General features: G+C 44.1%; 1 protein-coding gene across 6 annotated transcripts; it reads right to left on the reverse strand.

The window, feature by feature from the left end:
• Positions 1-17,858: 17,858 nt before the first annotated feature.
• taf1a (TATA box binding protein (TBP)-associated factor, RNA polymerase I, A) lies at positions 17,859-21,147 on the reverse strand. 6 transcript variants are annotated; one of them, XM_061270686.1, is made up of 11 exons: positions 20,999-21,147; positions 20,676-20,885; positions 20,376-20,539; positions 20,137-20,250; positions 19,866-20,064; positions 19,666-19,787; positions 19,410-19,568; positions 19,237-19,303; positions 19,049-19,172; positions 18,810-18,964; positions 17,859-18,570 (listed from the first exon to the last, which is right to left on the reverse strand). In XM_061270686.1, the coding sequence occupies exons 2-11, from the start codon at positions 20,812-20,814 to the stop codon at positions 18,518-18,520; spliced, it is 1,296 nt and encodes a 431-aa protein (XP_061126670.1). In that variant the 5' UTR covers positions 20,815-20,885; positions 20,999-21,147; the 3' UTR covers positions 17,859-18,517. The 6 variants fall into 6 exon arrangements, with proteins under 6 accessions (XP_061126670.1, XP_061126673.1, XP_061126674.1 ...); XM_061270689.1 differs by having other exon boundaries at positions 20,676-20,775; positions 20,999-21,117; XM_061270690.1 differs by lacking the exon at positions 20,676-20,885.
• Between the last annotated feature and the right edge of the window lie 39 nt (positions 21,148-21,186).

Here is a 21,186-nt window from a genome sequence, read left to right on the forward strand (position 1 = left end):
CTTGAAGGGCCCAGCGCTGTATTGTACTTTCCTGAAAACAGAGCTTTCTTAACAAGAATTGTGATTGAACTCAACCAACCTGTGTAAGTCTAATTTCTGCTTCAGTGTCTTAGCATTTTCCTACATCTGAAGAAATTAAACGAGCACGCAGGAAGTAAATTGGATAACGTGATTGGCAATGGCTTTTGCCGTGAGGCGCAGATAGCGCGCTCCCTAAATTATGGACCAAATCCAACACACCCCAAGCAGCTGTTGTTAGTCGCATGTAAATAGCAACTGTTTCTAGCACAGGGGTCACCGTTTGTGAATCAGCCTTGTGATCGCAAATTGATGCTGGGGGCGATATATAGCACTATTGCAACACTGACGCACCACAAAATATTTTGTCTAACTTGCAAAGTGTGATTCAGTGACTTTGACAGGCTGTCTTAGGTCTTGTTCTGTTGTCTCGGCAAGCCTCTGTGTTCTTTCTGTTCAAGCTAACTCCCCAGGAAATTTGACACAAGCTGTCAAGAAATGTGAAACGCTTCACTTCCTGTGACAGAGATGGCGGATGGAGGACAGCAGGTGCAGGGAATAACACAAAGAAAAGTATTTTGTGGGTAACAAGTGTGTTTTCACATTTGGCATTGGACATAATGCATAAAAATCAAACCTGTTTTTAGTTTATAAAAATATTAAAAAACATACAAATGTCTCTAATGGCCATCAACAATCAAAAGTAACTGAAAGACAAAATTAGGTCACTTGCCTTTGAATTGGAAAAGCTTTTGTGTAAATGTCCTGATTATTATTGGACATAAGAGTTCACTCATTGTGTGTCTTTGGAAAAGTCATTTGACAAAAATAATTTTGTTTTTGTTGAAACTATTTACATAAGTGGGGTTGATGTTGAGTTTTGTCTGTTTGTGTATTAAACCACGACTGTCAGTCAGTGCGCAAGTGATTCAAGTATTTATTCTTCTGAGGTACATCCTGCCTCTTATATAATATTCATCATTCTGATACCAAAGACAAATAGTGATAATTATTATCGTTCTATTCTTTTAAAGTCTAAATACTCCTCAAAGAGCTTATCCGAGTCTCCTGGGTCTCCTTAAATTTTCATTTTTTTCCCTGACAGAACAGAAGCCTACAATACATGAAAGCTAATGAGGTCATTACTGACCCAAGAAAAGTTGAGGAAAAAAAAAGAATGCAGACAGAAGAAGGGAGAGGTGTGTCACTCGGTGATGTCATCCATCCGAGCGTACAGCGTGAGCGATACGGCGGCAGCACCCTGAGTCAGAGGATGACATCAACGCCACAAGCTGTCAGACAGGTCATGAAAGGCCTTTTGTCCCATGCTCGCATTGTCCTCTGGTTAATGCTGTCATTCATCCCGCCACCGGCTTTAACATTTGTTAATCTGACCTATCACACAGCTAGCTACACATCGAGACAAAGAAACACAAACAACACATTTAAAAGCTGGCGTAGACCAAAGCTGGCACAAAGGAGCAGCGTTTTGATTGAGGTCAGGCAATGAAAACTGACCATTTGACAGAATCACTGGAAGGTCGAAAGATTGAAATGACTCACGCGTTGGCAGCTTTGCAATCAACTCTAAATCAGGTGGGTTGTTATCAAAAACCAACAGCTGCTTGGCAATTTTGCATGATGCCTCACGTCATAATAACCAGGTTGAACCACTGCTGCTACTTTGGTAGCAAGCATCATTCATGATAGAGTGTTACTAGAACGCAAAATATTGATTTAATTTTTTTACAAAAAACATTAATAAAAACAGAGATGATAAATTTAATTGTCAGGCAGTAATTTTGCTAAGTCTGCATCACTCCTGAATCCTAAACTTCTGTCTGTTTCAATGGAGGTGGCTATAGTTTCAGTAAAGTTGCTGAAGCCCATGAAGAGAAGTCAGCGTGGTTGGCCGGTGATCGATACCGCCTCAGTCATGCTTTCAGTCTCTGATTGGTTGTTTTTCTTGATTGCGGTACTTTCTGAAATATTCAAATAGAGGGCCAGGAGCAGGAACAATTAGAAATAATTGCAGGAGTTACCATCATATATCTTAGATCGCATACATCATGGAGCAGAGAAGCACTGAAATATTATGACAAATGGAGAGTTCATAGAGGCAAAAAAGATGAGCGGAAAAACACACTCCCACATTCATGCAAAATACATAACATTTTTCAACCATTCAATTCACCTACAATGACCGTGAGAATCAGGTCACACGTGCTTAACCAGAAGTACAGGAAAGGTACAGTGATGCTGGGTGTATTACAAAATGGTAGCTGGGTTACAGCATATTTCACACAATTTAAATAAATTGAGATTACCGTAATTTTCAGACTATAAATCGTTTTTTTTTCCATAGTTTGGGTGGGGGGGGGGTGGGCGACTTGTAATAAGGAGCGATTTATACAGTTTTTTTCCATGTATAATGCGCCCCCATGTATAATAGGCCCCCTAAAAATGGCATGTCGATGCTGGAAAAAAGCCTGTACCCATGTATAATACGCACCCAAATTTTGACTTCTACTTAGGTCCATAAACGTAAAATTATTTCAGAAAAAAGATTATCTTTGGGAACAACCGGATGTTATTCTGCCGGTCAGTATCACTGCGCATGCGCTAGCAAAGTCAATAGCGAAGAAAGTTTTCGGATTTGTGTAGGGTACATTGTGACAGCAAACGAGCAGGTGATCGAGCAAGCGTCTGATACGAGAGCATTGTGTTCGTATGGAGCGTGTTTGAAGTGAACAGCAGAGAAGAAAGCGCACCTGTAATGGCGGCCTCCATATGATATCCGGATAAAAAAATTAAAAAAAAAATTGTACCCATGTATAATGCGCACCCCAGATTTTAGGACAATAAATTACCGTTTTTTTTCCGTGTATAATGCACAAAATTTAACAAATTTATTGTCCTAAAATCTGGGGTGCGCATTATACATGGGTACAATTTCTTTTTAATTATTATTTTTTTTAATTATTTTTTTTCTTAAGAAAATCATGGTACAACAAAACCAACAACAGGACTGACCGACAAAGACGTGGAACAAAAAGACAGGGTGACATTACCAAAGACAGGAACAGAAACCAAACAGACATCATGACAGTAACACATGCAATGATCCGACGGTGAGCGAGGGGCAGACAGGACTTAAATACAAAACACGTTACATTGATTGAGGTGACACAGGAAGGGAGGGGCGACGCGAACAGAAACTATGGCAACCTAGACACATAGCAAAACTGGGGACGAGACATGAAAAATCTCCCTCGAAATAAAACTTGAAATCACCTTTCTTCTTGTTTGTTGTCAATCGCGCATCGCATTCAGCCATCCTGCCCAACACACTTAGTCAGTGAAATTCATAATTGACGACACATCGTTTGATGCGATGGTGCAATCCTTGATGGTGTGTTATTGTCAAATATTGTTTGGTTTTTAATCTCCATCGCAAACCGGATATCATACGGAGGCCGCCATTACAGATGCGCAGAACGGATGCGCAAGATACGTCAGCTATATAAAGAGTGAGAAATCAGTTTTCTTCCCATTAGTTTCAATTCACAGTTTAATTAGCAGTTTCAATCAGCAAATAACAAAATGCGTATTAGAGGTAATATTTTATCTCACAACACTTTGCCTTGTTCCTTTCTTCTCTGCTGTTCACTTCAAACCCGCTCCATACGAACGCAATGCTCTCTGTCAGGGTTTTTCAAAACTATCTTGATCGTATGATTATGTTGGAATGTATGTAACCGGTAATAAATAACCTAGGTAGATTAGTTTTATGCTTATGTTGGTGTGTAACCAGTAATAAATAACCTAGTTTATCCCATCCTACACAATGTCGTAAAACATCCCCTGCTCTGCTAATCTAGAGGTCAAGGGCTTTAACTTGTCTATTCTGTCCAAGAAAAATTATGAAGTACAAGGAAAGTTGAAATATAACAAAAGACAGAAAGTTGAAAAGTGATGAGGCTGCGACTATGTTTGTCAGGCCGGAAGACAATGAGGCCACAGTGCGCAGGCGCACTGTCCCAGCCACGGCTCCAGCCGCAGCTCAAGCAGAAGAGCAAGAGAGGCATTCCGCTCGTGTGCAAAACTTGTATACAACGACTATGCAGTGGGCCAGACATGCTAAAAAAGTGATCCAAAAATGCAAAAGTTCTGATGTATTTCATCTAGATGATGATGGTAGTGATCTAGATGAAGATACAACGGTCATCTTCCAATGTTCCCAAAGGGGCAGAGGAAGAGTTAGAGACCAACAAGGCCGCAGGCCGCCATTCAATTCAAACTCGACATCAAATTTGGACTGTTGGAATTGTGGGGAACGGGGACACTTGGCAAGAGTGTGTCGTCGTGTAAAACTGTACCAATCAAAGGGCGGGGGAAGTGGCAGAGGAAAAGTCAGATTTACAGCATGACAAGCTTCCTCTCCTTTGACCGCTCATGCTAATACAGAGAAAGAAAGAATAGATGCCCATATGACAGCAAAACATGTCATTGTCAGATTATTGGAACAGTCATAGAGCTCCTGTCCATACAAGAAGTATGACAATGCTGTTTGTATGCCCAACGACAAATTACCAGGGATCAAATTGTGTGTGTACCCCAAATTTTAAAATTTGCAAATCAAGTGGTAAATAAATGCAACTTGCTTCTAGAAGATAAATGAAAGATTAGAATGTGCTGTCCTCGTGTGCGTGGGAGGGACCAGCTCATGATCGACCACAGGAAATGGCCAGCCTGTGACGAATCATTGGTGCTGGAACCTACCTTACGCGCGCGAGAGCTGTGCATGTGTTAAAATGATGAAAATTGGCTAAACTTTTAGTGTAAAGAAATTTGCTAGACTGTGGTCTATTCAATTTGCACCGCAGAACAGAAACGACTTGGAAAGATAAAAATTAGAGGAAAAGAGAGGAATGTGTTTGCGAGCAGAAATTGATCCACCCTAGTGCATGTTAAGTGTCGGGCCCTCATGAGAAATTTGAAAAAAAAAAAGACAGAACATGCTTTCAGGAATTGGAAGAAGCAAAATTGTGAATTTAAGACATTGCAATGCTACATTTAATAGGAATAATTGATTGATGGTGTTATAAAATTATACAAACTGCTATATGCGAGCTAAATCTGAAAAATTGAGTTCTTTAAATTTAAAAACAAAGGAAAAATCCAGATTAATTTGCCAGTAATTTTCATGAGTTTAGTTTTTTTTGGATTGGTGGATTGTTCTATCAGGAACCTTGAGTTGAAAATGGTATATGAATGTTGTGTGGTGAGCTTGGATGAATTGAAACCAATGTGTTGAAGAGACTCCTTTTTGGAGAGTGTGTGAGATGCAAATGAGCATTGATGAATGATTGCCTTGAATGAAAGGAAAATACAGGTTGAATGGTTCAAGTTGTTGGCGACTCCTATGGAAAATTAGTAGAACGACTTTGCTGAAAGAGTGATTTTGAGTCATATGTAGTAATGAACACATTCTCCCAAACAGCTTGTCAAGGTGTGTGGCATGGGCGTTGCCAAGCCTCAGAAGGAGGGAGTGAATAGGACAGATAGTGGAAGATAGTAATAATACAACACTTTACGACATATAGATTTTCTAATACATTTGGTGTCATACTGTGGTAAATTTCTATTCTGGTATCATGCAATGTATATCTCACTAGTAAGCCTAAGTGTGACCGGGTCATGTTTCGGGTCAGGTTCGTGCGGGATTGTTTGGGCCTTGGTCCATGATCTCATTGGCACGAGACATCTAGTTTCCATTAACAACTGACAAGATATGCACCCGAGTGAGGAAAGGGAGGCTAACTCATAAATAATGAGGAGATATTGGGAGTAAACTGTTGGTCCTTTCTTCAAGACCCTTCCTGGTGTAGATAGGTTAGCAACAAGAGAGATTTAGAGGTTCAAAAGAAAGACAGTTAAAAGAAAACAACATTATTAATTTGGACAGTTGCAGGCTAACAGGAGCATGAGAAAGAAGAGCTAAGAAGCGGGATCCAATTTGATCAGGGAGATGGGGAAATTCACAACACCATACTCTAAGTCACATTTTTGAGCAAGCATGACACAGGTAATAACGTTTGAGAGGTCAAGACGTAGATCAGGGCTAGATGTGAAACGCAGACCTCGTTGAGTTAATTTTGAATAATGATACTGAAGACAATGTACGGTCTCATTAAATTGGAACTATAGACAGAACGTAGCTCGAAAATAGGATGAGTTGCAGGACTTACAATACAAAGACGAGATCGCTGTTACTAGGAGAATTTGAAGTTTGGTAAACAAACGTTACTAGCAGCAGCTACATTTGGTTACAAGTTTGATGTCCCAGTCTGTCACTCTCAGTGCCAGGATCCCTGAAACTCGATCCCGAGACTCCGCCTGCAGCCGTGGACGACTACAAAACGGTGCCGGGCTTTGAGGCACCTTTGACCTTTGGCAAGGACAGAGAAAGACTGTTGTTGTGCTTGGAGGGGGGCAAGTACACTCCGGAGGAAAGACGACATCCTCGGGGACGAGAAAAGACAGTGAGAAGCGGAGGAACTCACAATGTTGAAAATGGACTCATTTGAACAATGGACTCATTCGAGAGTGATGGATGGGTTGGCTCTGAAGCAACAACAAAAGAACACCAACTTGCAGCAGAAGACACATGGACATGAAGTGGCCGACGGCCAAATCGCACTCCTTGCTGTGGCGTGGCTAAACTTGGTGGGGCTTGGGTCAAAGTGGACAGGAGCTTGCTTCATTGTGCACTGAGTTTGACAGAACTGAGGTGATTTGATAAAAATTTAATAATGCGTAGAGCTACAGAGAGAAGCATCATGGTCAGAGATTGAACAGATTGGACAAAACAAATAGGCTAAAACGGTGAGAAACAAGAGCGAGATCTGATGTTTTGGCTCATCAGGCATAAGAAGTAGAAATTGAGTTGGATAAATTTTAGAATAGGACATTTGGACTAAAGTGAATTCAGTTAAGAGGAAGCTAGGTTGCTCAATGTACCTACTCAATAAAATAGTAAGTTTGTTGCACCACAGTGGAGTTTGGGTGGTCAGAAAGTTGGATACGTTCAATTTTTGACTTTCACACAATCATGCATAGGAGTCGCACAAGGCGACAGTTAACAAGACAATGACTGCAATAGGGATCACTTACGACTGCACCGACATGGAAAAGTAGAAGCAAGGGAGTTGAGTAAGGGATTATATGCAGAACAGTCCGCTATACAGTTACCAATAGGAGGTTCTATCAAAAGAAGGTACATGAGAGATGTATAGAATCCCTTTGTCTGTGGTCTGTGTTCGTGCGTAATCTCTGTAAAGTTGTGTCAGGCTGTTGTCGTTTGTCTGAGCCTTGGGTGCGCGCTCGGTGTGTGTGCGTTTATGTGCACAACCTGTGTGGGTGCGAACGTGTTAGGAAGAAGACGGCATGGATAAGGGAATCTTCTTTAAGACAGGAGGCAATAAATGGGAAAGCCCCTGTCATGAACGGTCTTTGGTTAGGAGGAATCATTAGGAAGTGCTCAAACTCTTCTTTCAAACACTCCTATCTGCCTCGTTCAAAAGGGCATTACAATTGACTACAAGAGTTGCAAAGGGCAGATGAAGAACAGTCCTTGGCAGATTATATGATCAGGCCCCTCAAACTGAAAGATATGTCCAATGCAAATTTACTGCCGCCTGATCTTTCCTCCTCACAGGTCGACAACCCCATCAATCCAGGAGACTGGGTCTACATCAAGGTCATCAAAAGAAAGAACTGGGCCAGCCATGGTGGGACGGACCATTCCAAGTCTTGCTGACTTCCCCCACCGCAGTGAAGATCGCTGAACGACCCAGCTGGATTCACCTCAGACACTGCAAGCTACAGGGAGTGCTGGACCCCTCATTTCGGGGTGGTGGCGAAGTCTACGAACAACGATCCCAACTCTGCTAGGCAGGGGTATGTCTCGGTGTTCCTGTCATCTTAGTAGCAACGGGGCTCCAGATGCCAGGTGGATCCTCTGCTGCGTTGTGGTTGGAGCATGCTATGGTCTATGGACACATCTGAACAGACCAAGTGATAATGTTGACCGTGGAAAACGATGGTCACACGATGAGAACTTTGAGGACTGGTCATGAGACCCCAGAAACCCATACGAAACCAACGCTTGGTATGTGAAGGTCACTGTGAGAGCACACACACAGGTGGGATGTTATTGTGTGTTCAAAAACTCCCCTTGCTCCACACAAGTTCACTTGGAGGCCAAAGCAATGAATGTCACTGAAGCGAAATGTATGGCATCCATGGGAGGAGTTGGATATCAACACCGTGCTGTCAGTCAGTGACGCTACCCCTACCGCCCTGGACTCGCAGGAATGAATCTGTGATCAAACTCTTTAGGATTAATCCCAATGTGACTGTTGGAGGACGACAGATGCCACAAGTGGCCTAAACCAGAAGGCTACTTGGAATGGACTACACGTGTTTCATCCAAGACAACAAGACCCACAAATGCATTAACGACTACTGCTCTCCAGGAGGAAACTTTTTCAAACATTTTCAAAAAAAAATAAAAAAGTGAAACCGCTATAAACGAACCGCGATGTAGCAAGGGATTATTGTAATTTGAATTTCAAGTGACGTCAGCAGCACGACGCGGCGTGGCGCCGCGGTTGTTTACAAAAAGAACAACGATTGATCACGGGATGACGAAGATGACGAAGGGCCCCATGTACTACCGGCATCATTAGCGGCTTTGTTTCTAAGTGACACGGAGGACGAAGAGTTTGGAGGATTTAAGGATTTGGAGAAGAACAGAAGGTTTGAAAAACTATTATGGCTTTTACGCACCCCCGGTCCTACTCTACGGAGCTCTCTTTCACCTCCGTGGATAGAAGTCGGGGGCCGGCGCTCGGCCGGGTGACTCTCCGGGGACGGTGGATGGGGCTCGGACATGGGTTTTACGCACGCCCCGTCCTACTCTACGGAGCTCTCTTTCACCTCCGTGGATGGAAGTCGAGGGCCGGTGTTGTGCTTGCCGTACGACGCCGTACGACATCGGTTTTTCGCTTTCCAAATAAGGCGTGCTGTTTAACTAGCTGTAGCTGGGGGTCTAGGTCGGTGTGCTCTCTTATCTGCTGCAGCTTGTGGGGTGTTGCTGGGAGGTGGTTAATGACTGCCCCGATGTGCACCATCACGTCTTCCTCCAGCTGCTCGTCGCCGGTTTGTTCAAGGGGCCCTCTTGACAGTGCGTCCGCCACTGCCAATGTCTTGCCGGGTGCGTATACTGCTTCTGCATTAAAACGCATAAGTCTCATCAAGAGTCTCTGGCACCTTAGTGGGACATTATCCAAGTCCTTATTGTTCATCAAAGGCACCAATGGTTTGTGGTCCGTGATCAATGTAAATGTCTCTAGTCCGATCAGGTATTTCTCAAAGCGCTCACATGCCCAGACGCTCGCTAGGCACTCCTTCTCTATTTGTGCGTATCTTGTTTCAGGATCACGAAGCCTCCTGGAGCAATAAGCGATTGGTCTCCAATCTTCACCATGTCGCTGAAGTAGGACTCCTCCGAGCCCATAGCTACTGGCGTCAGCGGACACGATTGTGGGTTTGTTGGCATCATAGAAAGTGAGAACCGGTGCAGATGCCAAAGCTGATTTCAGTCTCTGAAAAGAGGATTCCTGTGCCGGACCCCACTGCCATCTCACACTGGTTTTTAGAAGTTCATAGAGTGGTTGTCCAACTGTCGCCATTTCAGGCACAAACTTTGCTAGGTAGTTGACCATACCAATAAATCGTCTCAGCTCAGCGACGTTCTGGGGTTTAGGGAACTTCTCAATCCCCTCAACCTTTGCTGGGTCTGGCCTCACCCCGTTCTCATCAATGATGTGTCCCAAGAATTTAATCTGCCTCCGTCTGAACTTACACTTGCCTCTGTTTAGTTTCAGTCCGGCTTCCTCAATGACTCTGAGGACCTGCTCCAAGCGTTTGTCATGCTCCTCCTCTGTCTCTCCGTGGACCAATATATCGTCCATGTACACCTCTGCACCTTCCAGCCCCTGTAGTGTCTCTGCCATCTTGCGCTGAAAAATCTCGGGGGCACTCGATATTCCAAATGGAAGTCTGCAAAAAGCATATCACCCGAAGGGAGTAATGAAGGTGGTTAGTTTGCGACTGTCTTTGTGCAGCGGGATCTGGTAGAACCCACTCGCAGCGTCCAGGGATGTGAACAGTTTGGATCCTGAGAGTCTTGGCATTATCTCTTCCATTGTCGGCAACACATATTTCTCCCGTGCTACAGCCTTGTTTAGTTTCCTCAAGTCTGCACAGCACCTTACTTCAACTTTGTTGGGCTTTAAGACCGGCACCATTGCTGCACACCACTCAGTAGGTTCGGTTACTTTTTCAACTATGCCTTCGGTTTCTAGTCTCTGTAACTCCTTCCTTACGAGTGGCATGAGTGGGAGTGGGACTCTTCTGGCCACGTGGACTGCGTATGGTTGTGCATCTTCTTTGAGAAGGATCTTTACTGGTTCCGTCTTTAACAATCCAGTAGTTCCGAACACAGCACTGATTTCCTCTACTCTTTTCACCGAACCCATCCTGACCGCCTCTGTGCGACTGAGCAAGCAGCTGTTCCCTTTTATCACGTACACTGGAAAGGTGTAGTTTTCTCCTTTGTACTCTGTGTTTGCCTCGAACATCCCAAAGCACTGGAGTGGACCTCCGGGTCCTGAGAAGGGAGTTATGGTAGGGGTTAGTTTGTACTTTTTATTGAGTAGACTGAATGTTTTTTCTCCAATGACGCTTGCATCAGCTCCTGTATCTATCTTGAAGGTCAGAGGCATCTCTGCAATGTCCAGTGTGACAGTCCATTTCTCGGGGTCTGCTGAGCCAGTGACTTCACCTAGAAAGTGGTACTGGGTGGCTTCACTGAGTTCGTTCACAACCTTGGTACGGCATACACGAGCCCAGTGTCCCTTTTTGTTGCAGTTTTTACATACACTTCTATCTGCTGGACATTTGTTCTTTTCATAGTGCTGTGTGCCGCATCTACCACAGCTTGTGGACTCTCTTTGAGTATGTTGTGTGGACTTTTTGTGTGGTCCTTTCCGACGTCCTTCTGCGGAAACACTTGCGACCTGGAGCTCCGGTGGGAGACCGCTAGCTTGCATGCTAATTTGCTTGGTGACCTCTTCAGACTGTCGTACCTGCTGTATAACATGCGCCAGCGTCAGGTCTACCGTGAGCTGTAGTTTCAGCGACAACTCCTTGTCCCTTATGCCCACAACGAGCCTATCACGAATGTGCTCGTCTCTCTTGTCCCCAAAGTCACAGTTCTCTGCTAATTCATACAGGACTCGTATGTACGCCTCCGCTTTTTCTCCTTGTAGTTGGTTGCGTTGGTAGAAGCACGCCCTTTCGTGTATTATATTTCGTCTGGGTATAAAGCATTCATCAAATTTTCCAAGAACAACTCCATAGTCTTTCTTATCGTCTTCCCCCGCGAACTCAAACGAGGCGAAGATTTTCTCTGCTTCACTACCCATCGCGTAAATCAGGGAGCAAACTTGGACCTCACCGCTTTCTGCGTTCAGTTTCGTAGCCAGCCTGTAGCATGCGAATCTCTGCTTCCACTCCGGCCATTCACTCGGGCGAGCAAAGTTAAACTCCGACGGAGGGTTAAACTTGGACATCTCGGTTCGGTAAAGGCTGATCCCGCTTCTGACACCATGTAATGTCGTCCTGACATAAAACAGGCCACGCCGTGTGCTGAACAGAAAACTCGTGTTCTTTATTCTTCAACTCCCGAGTACCAACTTCGAAAACACACTCTAGCTCTCGCGATAGAGTATGGGCCGTTCAAAGACCAGCAAGGGTGGGAAATTACAACATTCGTTCATTCATTACATTATATACTAGATCTGTGGAATAACGACGAGGCTGACGTCAGGGCGCAGGCGCGGCGTTGTTAAAGGACGAGGAATTTGATCGATGGATTTAATGATTTAGAGTGCACAGATCGTTGATAATATTATTGCTTATATAATAGTTATTTGATATCTGATTTATATATAGTTATATGGGCCTGTGGAATATTTTGAAGTGCAAGCACCGTCAGCGGCGCGCACCCATTGTTGACAAAGGACGATCAATGGATTTAATGAATTGGAGTGACACAGATGGTTTTATAAACGTGTTATTTATGTAATAGTTTTTTTTTATTAACTCTGAAAGTTACGTCAGGCCCGTTCTCAGCTCTTCGTTTGTGTTTATGTCACGTTAGCATACCTATCGTTTAGCCTGTTGTTGCTCGTTCATGTCTGTTCTTGGTGTTGGATTTTGTCGAGATTTCCCCCAAAATGCGATTTATACTCCGGAGCGACTTATATATGGTTTTTATCACGTTGTTGTGCATTTTATGGCTAGTGTGACCCATATTCCGGAGCAACTTTTAATAAAAAAAATACGGTGTTTTTTTCCTCCTTGATCATTTCAAGAGTAAAGGGAACCCAACGTAACATTTCCCCCATTTTGTTTTTTTGCGACCTATAGTCCGAAATCTATGGTAAATTCAGCAAAGCTAACTTCCTGGTGTGGGATCAATCTGGATGCTTGTGTTGTCTTAATATTAAGATAAGTTAAGAGGAACTTTATTAATCTCACGTGTGAGAAACTGCATGTAACAACAGCTCGATTTACAGGAAGGTACAAGTTGGGGGATAAAGGTGCAAAAAGAGACTTCTGGACCGTAGTCCTCCGGCATAAAAAATAGAATACAATATAGTATAATATAAAAAGAAAAATATGGAAAAATAACAGCAATTGTAGTAAAACTAAAAATATAAGCTATGAATATTTACAAAAAGAAGATAAAATAGTGGTAAAGTGTCGTAAAGTGTATGAAGTGTATGAAGTAGAGATGCACCGATCCGACTTTTTCAGTTCCGATACCGATACCGATGCCGTGGCTTTGCGTATCGGTCGATACCCGATACCGATCCGATATTATGGTTGATTTAACAAGCTACATAACTCTACATGTGGAACAGAAAAGACCAAAGGCAATGGCATCAGGCAGACTACACAGTTCTTTGCTCTAAATTAGGGGTGTCCAAACTAACGGTCCAGTTTTTATTGGCCCGCAGCAAATTCTGAAAACATATAACATTAACACCCCCCCGGAAGAGAAGCGAACACGCAGCGTTTGACATCCGATTAGCCTCCCCCCCCCCCCCATTCGGGAGAGAAGCGAACGCGCAGCCTTTGACGTCCCATTAGCAACCCGAAGAGAAGCGAACGCGCATGGTTTGACGTCCGCTTAGCAACCCGGGGAAGAGAAGCGAACGTTCGCTCCATGTTTGCATTTGTTTAGAAAACTCTCGTGGCATGCGGCACACGTGCTGCTGACATATGACGTAGCCCGCGTCCCAATAGATTAAGGAAAGTATCGGCTCACAGATCGGCTGTATTTTCCGATACCCGATCCATCTATTTTGTTGATATCGGGGCCGATATCCGATCCAGATATCGGATCGGTGCATCTCTAGTATGAAGTTTAGTAATGCTAATAACAAAAAGAAATAGTGCAGGGGTTATAGAAGTGAAATAGATCTATGCATTGTGTGGCAGAGGATATTGCACATTGGGCTTAAATTGCACATTGGGGTTAAGAATTGCACGTTACGGGGAAAAGTATTGCACAGAAGGATGTGTTTACAGGTTGTCATTGTACAGCCTCATTGCGGTGGGGATGAAGGAGCTGCGGTCGCGTTCCTTCTTACACGGGGGGCGTCTGAGTCTCTGACTGAAGGAGCTGCTCAAGTTCTCCAAGGTCAGATGCAGTGGGTGAGAGGGGTTGTTCCTGATGGATGCTAGCCTGGCTAGCACCCTCCTCTCGCCCACCTCCTCAACAGTGTCAAGACGGCAGCCCACCACAGAGCTGGCCCTCTTAAACAGTTTGTTGAGCCTCTTCCTATCCCTCTCTGTGCTGCTCGGAGCCCAACAGACCACAGCGTAGAGGATAGCAGAGGCTACCACTGAGTCACAAAAGATTTTTAGCAGAGGCCTGCTCACTCCAAAGGAGCTGAGTCTCCTCAGGAGGTGGAGGCGGCTCTGTCCCTTCTTGTAGACGGCGTTCATGTGATCAGTCCAGTTCAGTTTATTGTTGAGGTGAACACCCAGGTACCTGAAACTGTCCACGACCTCAATGTCCTGACCCTGGATGTTCACCGGTGAGTGGGGAGGTGCTCCTCTCCTAAAGTCAATCACCAGCTCCTTCGTCTTACTGGTGTTCAAGCACAGGTGATTGTGCTCACACCAGTCCACAAAGGCGCTGATGGCCAACAGGTACTCCAGCTCGCCCCCCTTAGACATACAGCCAACAATAGTTGAGTCATCTGAGAATTTCTCGAGATGGCAGATGTCAGTGTTATACGTGAAGTCCGAGGTGTACAGTGTGAAAAGAAATGGGGACAGGACTGTGCCCTGAGGTGCTCCAGTGCTGCAGACTACCACCTCTGATCGGCAGCCATGCAGTTGCACGTACTGGGGCCGGTTAGTGAGGTAGTCAATGGTCCAGTCAGTGAGGTGATGGTCCACTCCAGTGTCTAGCAGCTTCACTCGTAGTAGGGCCGGCGAGATGGTGTTGAAGGCACTGGAGAAGTCAAAGAACATGACCCTCACAGCGCTGCCGGGGGACTTCAGGTGGGTGAGCGTCCGCTGCAGCAGGTAGATGACGGCGTCTTCCACCCCAATGCCGATCTTGTAGGCAAACTGCAGCGGATCCAGAGTGGGGCTCACCACGGAGCGGAGGTGGCTGAGGACCAGGCGTTCCATCACCTTCATGATGTGGGAAGTGAGGGCCTGAAGCGGGCCGGTTCCTTGGCGTGCGGTGTTTTGGGAACTGGGACGATGGAGGATGTCTTCCATGCGCTAGGCACCTTCGCCAGGCTGAGGCTCAGGTTGAGGAGGTGGCACAGAACATGGCAGAGATCATCAGCACATGTCCGTAGCAGCCTGGGGGAGATGCCATCCGGTCCCGGGGCCTTTCTCTGTTTCAGCTTCCCCAGCTCTCTCCTCACCTGAGCAGGAGTGAAGGAGAGGGGAGGGGGCTGAGATGAGGTTGAAGGCCGTGGTGAGTCATTGAGGGTGATGGGTTATTGTCCATGTGGTGGGCGGGAGGGTGTTAAATGGCCATGAAGCAGGGGGGAGTGGGTTGATTGTCCATGAGGCAGGCGGGGGGGTGGATCCAGGTATCCAGGCAGTGGGAGGCTGGGGGGGGGCAGCGGACAGGGGGGTGAGAGGGAGTGGGGACAGGCAAAACCGGTTGAAGTGCTGGTTAAGCTCATCCGCCCAGCGTTGATCCCCGTCAATGCTGCCACTCGCTCTCCGTCCAGAACCAGACATAGTCCTCAGGCCACGCCACACATCCCGCACGTTCCTCTGTGCGAGTTCCTCCTCCATCTTCCTGGCGTACTCCCGCTTTGCTTCGCGGATCGTCCTCTGGAGCAGATGCTGCAGCCTCTTCTGCTCCTCTCTGTCCCCGCGTCTAAAAGCCCACCACTTCTTGTTGATAAGGGCTTTCAGATGCGGGGTCATCCAGGGGTGGTTATTTGAGTAGCAACGCACCCTCTTAGTAGGTATTGTGCTCTCAACGCAGAAATTAATGTAATCCGTGATGCAGTCAGTGAGGGCGTCGATGTCCACCTCGCTTCATTTATGTAAACCGCGATTCCACCGCCTCTCGTATTACCGGTCTGAGCTGCACTCCTATCCGCTCTCTCCAGTCTGAACCCGGGTAGAGAAACAGCGGAGTCCGGGATGGTGTCAGTCAGCCACGATTCAGAAAAACACAGCAGACTCGCGTCCCTGTATAGTCCGTAGAATCGTGTCAGAGCCGCGATTTCATCCATCTTCCCGTGTAGCGAGCGGACATTTCCCGTTACAATGGTCGGTAAACACGGCTGCTTTTTCCTCTTTCCCAATCCTCTATAGCCTCTCCTCCGTCTTCTTAGTTCCTCCGGAACCTTAGGTTTCGTGGCGAAGTAGTAGGATCCGGGTCGTGCGGCAAGCAGCTGGTCTCGGCTGTAAACAATGAGACTCGCGGCGACTCCACTGAATGCACCACCACGTGCCGGTTGAAAAAGTAATGAAAAAAGGAGGACTATGGCCAAAAAAGCTCCCGAACTAGGTTTAACATGTGCAGGCTCACACAAAGTTCCCCCTAGTAGAGAGAAAAACCTAGAAAGAAAACTAGAAATAATAAACAAAAGTGAAAAAGGGGGGAAAGAGGGGAGAGCTGTTGCAACAGGCTGCACGCAGGGCGGCGCCATTGATATTTCATCTCAACCTGGAATTCTCTTCTCTTTCCTTCTTCAATTTTTTAAATCATTTCTCCACCATGTGCTCTAGTTTGTAGTACATTCACAGAGTTTGACGCAAAGTCACAAGATTTGGATTGCCATTTATCATGCAATAAATTACGTCCCTGAGCCTCAGGTTGAGCACTATCGGCTGAGCCACTTTGCATTTCAGTCACTCCACTAATGCGCAGCAATGCAGTGTTTGTCCACTCTGCTGTAAACCAGCGCATTGTTTGGAGTATGAATCTTCAATATTTATTTACTACAACATCGAGTGTTTAGTAGCACAGCCCATATGCCCAGGGTACATTTACAAAGATTGTAATGGTCAGCTTTGAGATATTAATAGGTGGCATTTTTAAGCATGTTCATCATTCCAAAAAAAATTTAATCCACAGTTGAGCTCCCCAGAAAGCAGTTCAGTAATTATTCCTCCAATGTATTATTGAAAGTTTTTTTTTTTCTACATTTGGAGAACAAAGCTTATGCGGTTGTCAATTTTCAACTTCACTGTACAGGGGGGGATATTTGGGGATTTTTTTTCTCTCCTCCTCCCCAAAGTTCCACAAGACACATCTGTCTTCAAGCAATTTTGTTTTAGCATCTGCCAGTACTCAGTGTGTTGAAAGGTTTTTGTTAAACTGTTCAAAAGGCCCATCATTGTCAGGATATATCCATCACACATGGAATAATTGCACCAAAGCAATGTAATTATAAAACGTAATTTGACTTTTTTGTAATTACAATTTTGGATGTTTTTTGTTTGATTTGTGTTTCCTGGTTTAATCTTCTCCAGCGTTTTGAAGATTCTGGTCACAGCCTGTTTTCCCATTCGCCTTTGTAGACTGCAGCACTGCCAAGCACATCAGTATGTTAAGCCCCAGATGCAAAGCTGAATTAAGATGTTTTCACCCTCCACATCTTCTTTAACACTCTGCACTCCCTTAATGTACAAGACTTGAAACATCGTCCACTTACTGCTGAGTTGTGCTGTCACAGTCTGGATTTGAGGTTACAAATCTACTGGGGCGAGCCAAGCAAGACTCTGAGTACAAACTGCTGTCTGTGTTTTTTTTTTTTTTTTTTTTACTTCTGTCAGGAAGATGAGGTGGAACTGTAAGGAGGGGAAGAGGGGAGAATTCACTTAATGTCAAACTGGCACAACAAAGTAATATGCAGTACCTTTCTAGGCTCCGCAATTAATTAAACATATTCCTTAACATTTTTTTGTTATGTCACCTTGAAACCTGCTATGATAATTTAAAAAAAATACAGTGGGGAACCTCCAGTCTCTAAGACGACTATAAGTTTTTAAATGACATGCGACTTGTATCCCCCAGATCTCTTCAGCAGCTGCTTCTATGGTCAGGCAAGTGCTTTGGGGTTTTGGTTTATGTAATGACTGCAAAGCAGCACGCACGCACACGCTGCACAGCCAACAGTGTGGCAAGCTTAATCAAGTAAGCAGAATCATTGCAAAACACTTTATTAAATTGGCATGCTGCTCCATGCTGACTTTATTTCATGGTTTGGTGCAAAGGAACCAGAAGAGTAAACATGTTAAGAAGGCATGACTAATGTTGTCATATAATAAGATACACAAATATTTTTGGTGCACTACAAAATACATTGACCAAAATGTACTGTGTGCTAAATATTAGCGCTTATACTATGCCATCTAATTACAACTTCAAAGCTCCCTTTCATTTGGGGTTGTTTATGGCTCCTATTGTTAGTCCACACATGGTGCTGTCGACAATCTGTCATGCTTGTCCAAATTAAAGCACACTGGGTTGAGTGAGGTCTGTGCTGGTTGAGTAATCTCTCATGACAACAGATCTAACAGAGGCCGTGTGTGTTGTGTGGGTACACACGGACTTGTAGTATCAGTGGTGCAGCAAAAGTCAGCTGAGGATAGAGGAAGATTTCCAACAAAATGTTACCAAAAAAAACTTAAAATACCCATGAGGGCTGGCTAAGAGATAAATGTGCTTTCTGTCCAGAAAAGGTGGCCATTTAAACCACCTATTCAAGGAAAATACGTATAGGGCGACCCCATGTGGAGAAGAACTGTATCAAAATAACTTCAGCAGACCGCACAGACAGATTAAAATAATAACTTGTCGTCTTCAGATTCTCCAATCCTTGGTTATTTGTCCAGCTGGGTATGTGAGCTTCATTTCTGGAAGTATATAAATAACACTGAGCGGTACAACAAAGACAAAGTATAAATCAGTCGCATTGTGTTTTTTAAAATTCATTTAAACATTTTGAAAATATTCAGAGTTTCATATTTTTTATTTACTCATCACATTATTTTGATATCCTCTGGGAAATTAGTTTTGACCATAAAGTTGACTTAGTCTTCAACGCAGTTGCAAGCACCAGGCTTGAAAAATAAATACCATGACATTTTCTCACCTGGACAGAGGATCTTGGTGAGTGATGCCTTCACTTCCATCAGTTGGGGTCTTTGCACAGCATCCTCACTTGCGTGGAACATTGTGAAGTGCATTGCGGGCCACCACTCTTTTCTCGCTGTCATCTGCTCAGCAACAACCTCCTTCCAGTCGTCCCTATTTTGACACATACGATGGCAATGAGTGATGAAGCCCAAATTGGCATTTGGTAAATTAACGTCTTTATAAAAAATGGCATACTGTAACTGTAATTTGTCAATAACGTCTTTTAAACACTTCCACGCATCCATGCTCGTCCTCCAGCAGGCATAGTCAAGCATGTCAAGGAGAACCCCAAGAGCTTTCTTTATGTCTCCTGGTTTCTCTGACACAATAAAAAATGACATCATTGGTGTGTTTCATTTTTGTCTGTTCATGTCAAAATTTACCTGAGATAAGTAGGAAGGAATTGTAGTCTAACATCAGCTCATGGCTTGGAACTAAATAATGGAGGACCTAAGATATGAAAAAGGAAATTTGCATACAAAATAGTCAGCCTAGTGTTGCTTTGAGCTTCCTTGTAAATCTGCTGAAAAGAACTTCTGATCACACTGTGGCATACCTTTAAAACTTTCATCAATCTTCTCGCTGGTGCATTGTGTCTCTGCAAGTACTGGTAAAGATAGACATGTGCGTTTGGATTTGAAGGGAACATGCTGTCATATGCATACTCTTCCAAGACTTTCTTGGCTTCATCATGAGCGTCATAGAATTCGAGCATCTGTCCCCAAAGAATTTTTTCACATGAACAAGATTAAAATGAAGCAACTTTGAGATTTACAATTGCAATCTCATTGAAGATAATTTAATTTATTTACCTCGACGTAACTCAGTATGAAGGGATCCCAGACGCCAGGATATTTTAAAATCTCCTTCAGATTGACAGAAGCCTGTCTAAAGTCATAGTGAATGTCTTTGTTGCTTCCAGCGGTTGTCGAACCTTGAAAACACAAAACAACCTTAATTTATTCGGGGTCTTATGTAGAATGGAGCCCAACGCTATACAGTGATGTCTTACTGGTCTTGGTGGGTGCATTTTTCTTGTCGCACCAGATAATGTAATCCAGCAAACCACTGTAGGCCTGGATCAATTTACTCCTCTGATACTGATGCGCAGTCTCTTGACCATGCCTCCAACTTTCAGCGATGGAGAGGTGACGGTTTGCATTCTCAATTTGACCGTGGAGAAGCAGGTAGAAGGAATGTTCCAAGCAGATCTAGAAAGACATAAATAATTTTAGTACACTACAGAAGAATGATGAATTCACATGGATATGATGTTGCTGTACCATCAGGTAATGTTTGAATCCTGATTGTTTCATTTGCTCATAAATTATATTATAGTCCTCCATCTTTGAGTTAGGGTGATGATGAAGGATTTCAATAGTAATTCTCCAAATCATCTGAAAAGCAAAAAGTCTTTATTACTGACTATTTCTTTAGACAACTTAGTCCCATTTTTCTTTTTTGCATTTGTTAGTCCTGGTTTGTGGTTTTCTAAAAGCCCTAACCAAACTTATTTAAGTACCTCTTTGTAGTGCTTTCCAGGGCCAGCAGTTGTGTCCTCCAACTGTTGGGGGTAACATGCCATATATTCTGCAGCCTCCTGCCATCTGTGATGCAGCATCGCCTCTCTGATTCTCTCGAGACAAAGCCTTGTGGTCCGATGGAACCCTGTTTCCTTCGCTGTCTCTGAAATGACGAAGGGAAGAACGACTCTATTGCATTATCAACTCACGCTCAACTCCAAACACGCATCACAAAGCTCTGAGTGAAAACAATAGTCTGATCAAATATTTTGACGGTATGCACACAGTATTCTGCTCACCAACAACAAATGCCCCTGGCAGTGGAAGCTCTGATTTTTTCTGCTTTTTTGTCACAGTGTTCTCTGATGAATCGTTGTGCTCATCAAACAGTACAGGAGACTGTACGGGATACCAAAGCTCATTTTCCAGATCATCCATTGTAAGCACTGCTGTTATTGTTCTTGCTGATAAATATATATGTATTTATTTTTTTGCTTGCAGTGCCTCCGCTTGAGGATTAAAATATAATAATGCATGTGTTAAGCAGGGTTAGCATTGGTTAGCACGTCAATCTCATAGTTCTGATAACAGAAAATGCTTCTATGGTGGGATTGGCTCCTACCTGGGGGCTCTTGGAATTTCAAGTTAATTTATAGATTAAAAAGTGTATAGATGTTGAAAATAAGGTTCTACATAGCATGTTTCTATTGCTCGTGAGGATTTTCTTCTTCTGCTGTGTTTTGTCAGATGAAAGTTCATGCTGCGCGATGCTATCCTCTACTGGTCACTTGTAGGACACACAAATATTAT

Source organism: Syngnathus typhle, linkage group LG22 (genome assembly GCF_033458585.1).
Source record: "Syngnathus typhle isolate RoL2023-S1 ecotype Sweden linkage group LG22, RoL_Styp_1.0, whole genome shotgun sequence".
In the NCBI taxonomy this organism is placed as follows: Eukaryota; Metazoa; Chordata; class Actinopteri; order Syngnathiformes; family Syngnathidae; genus Syngnathus; species Syngnathus typhle.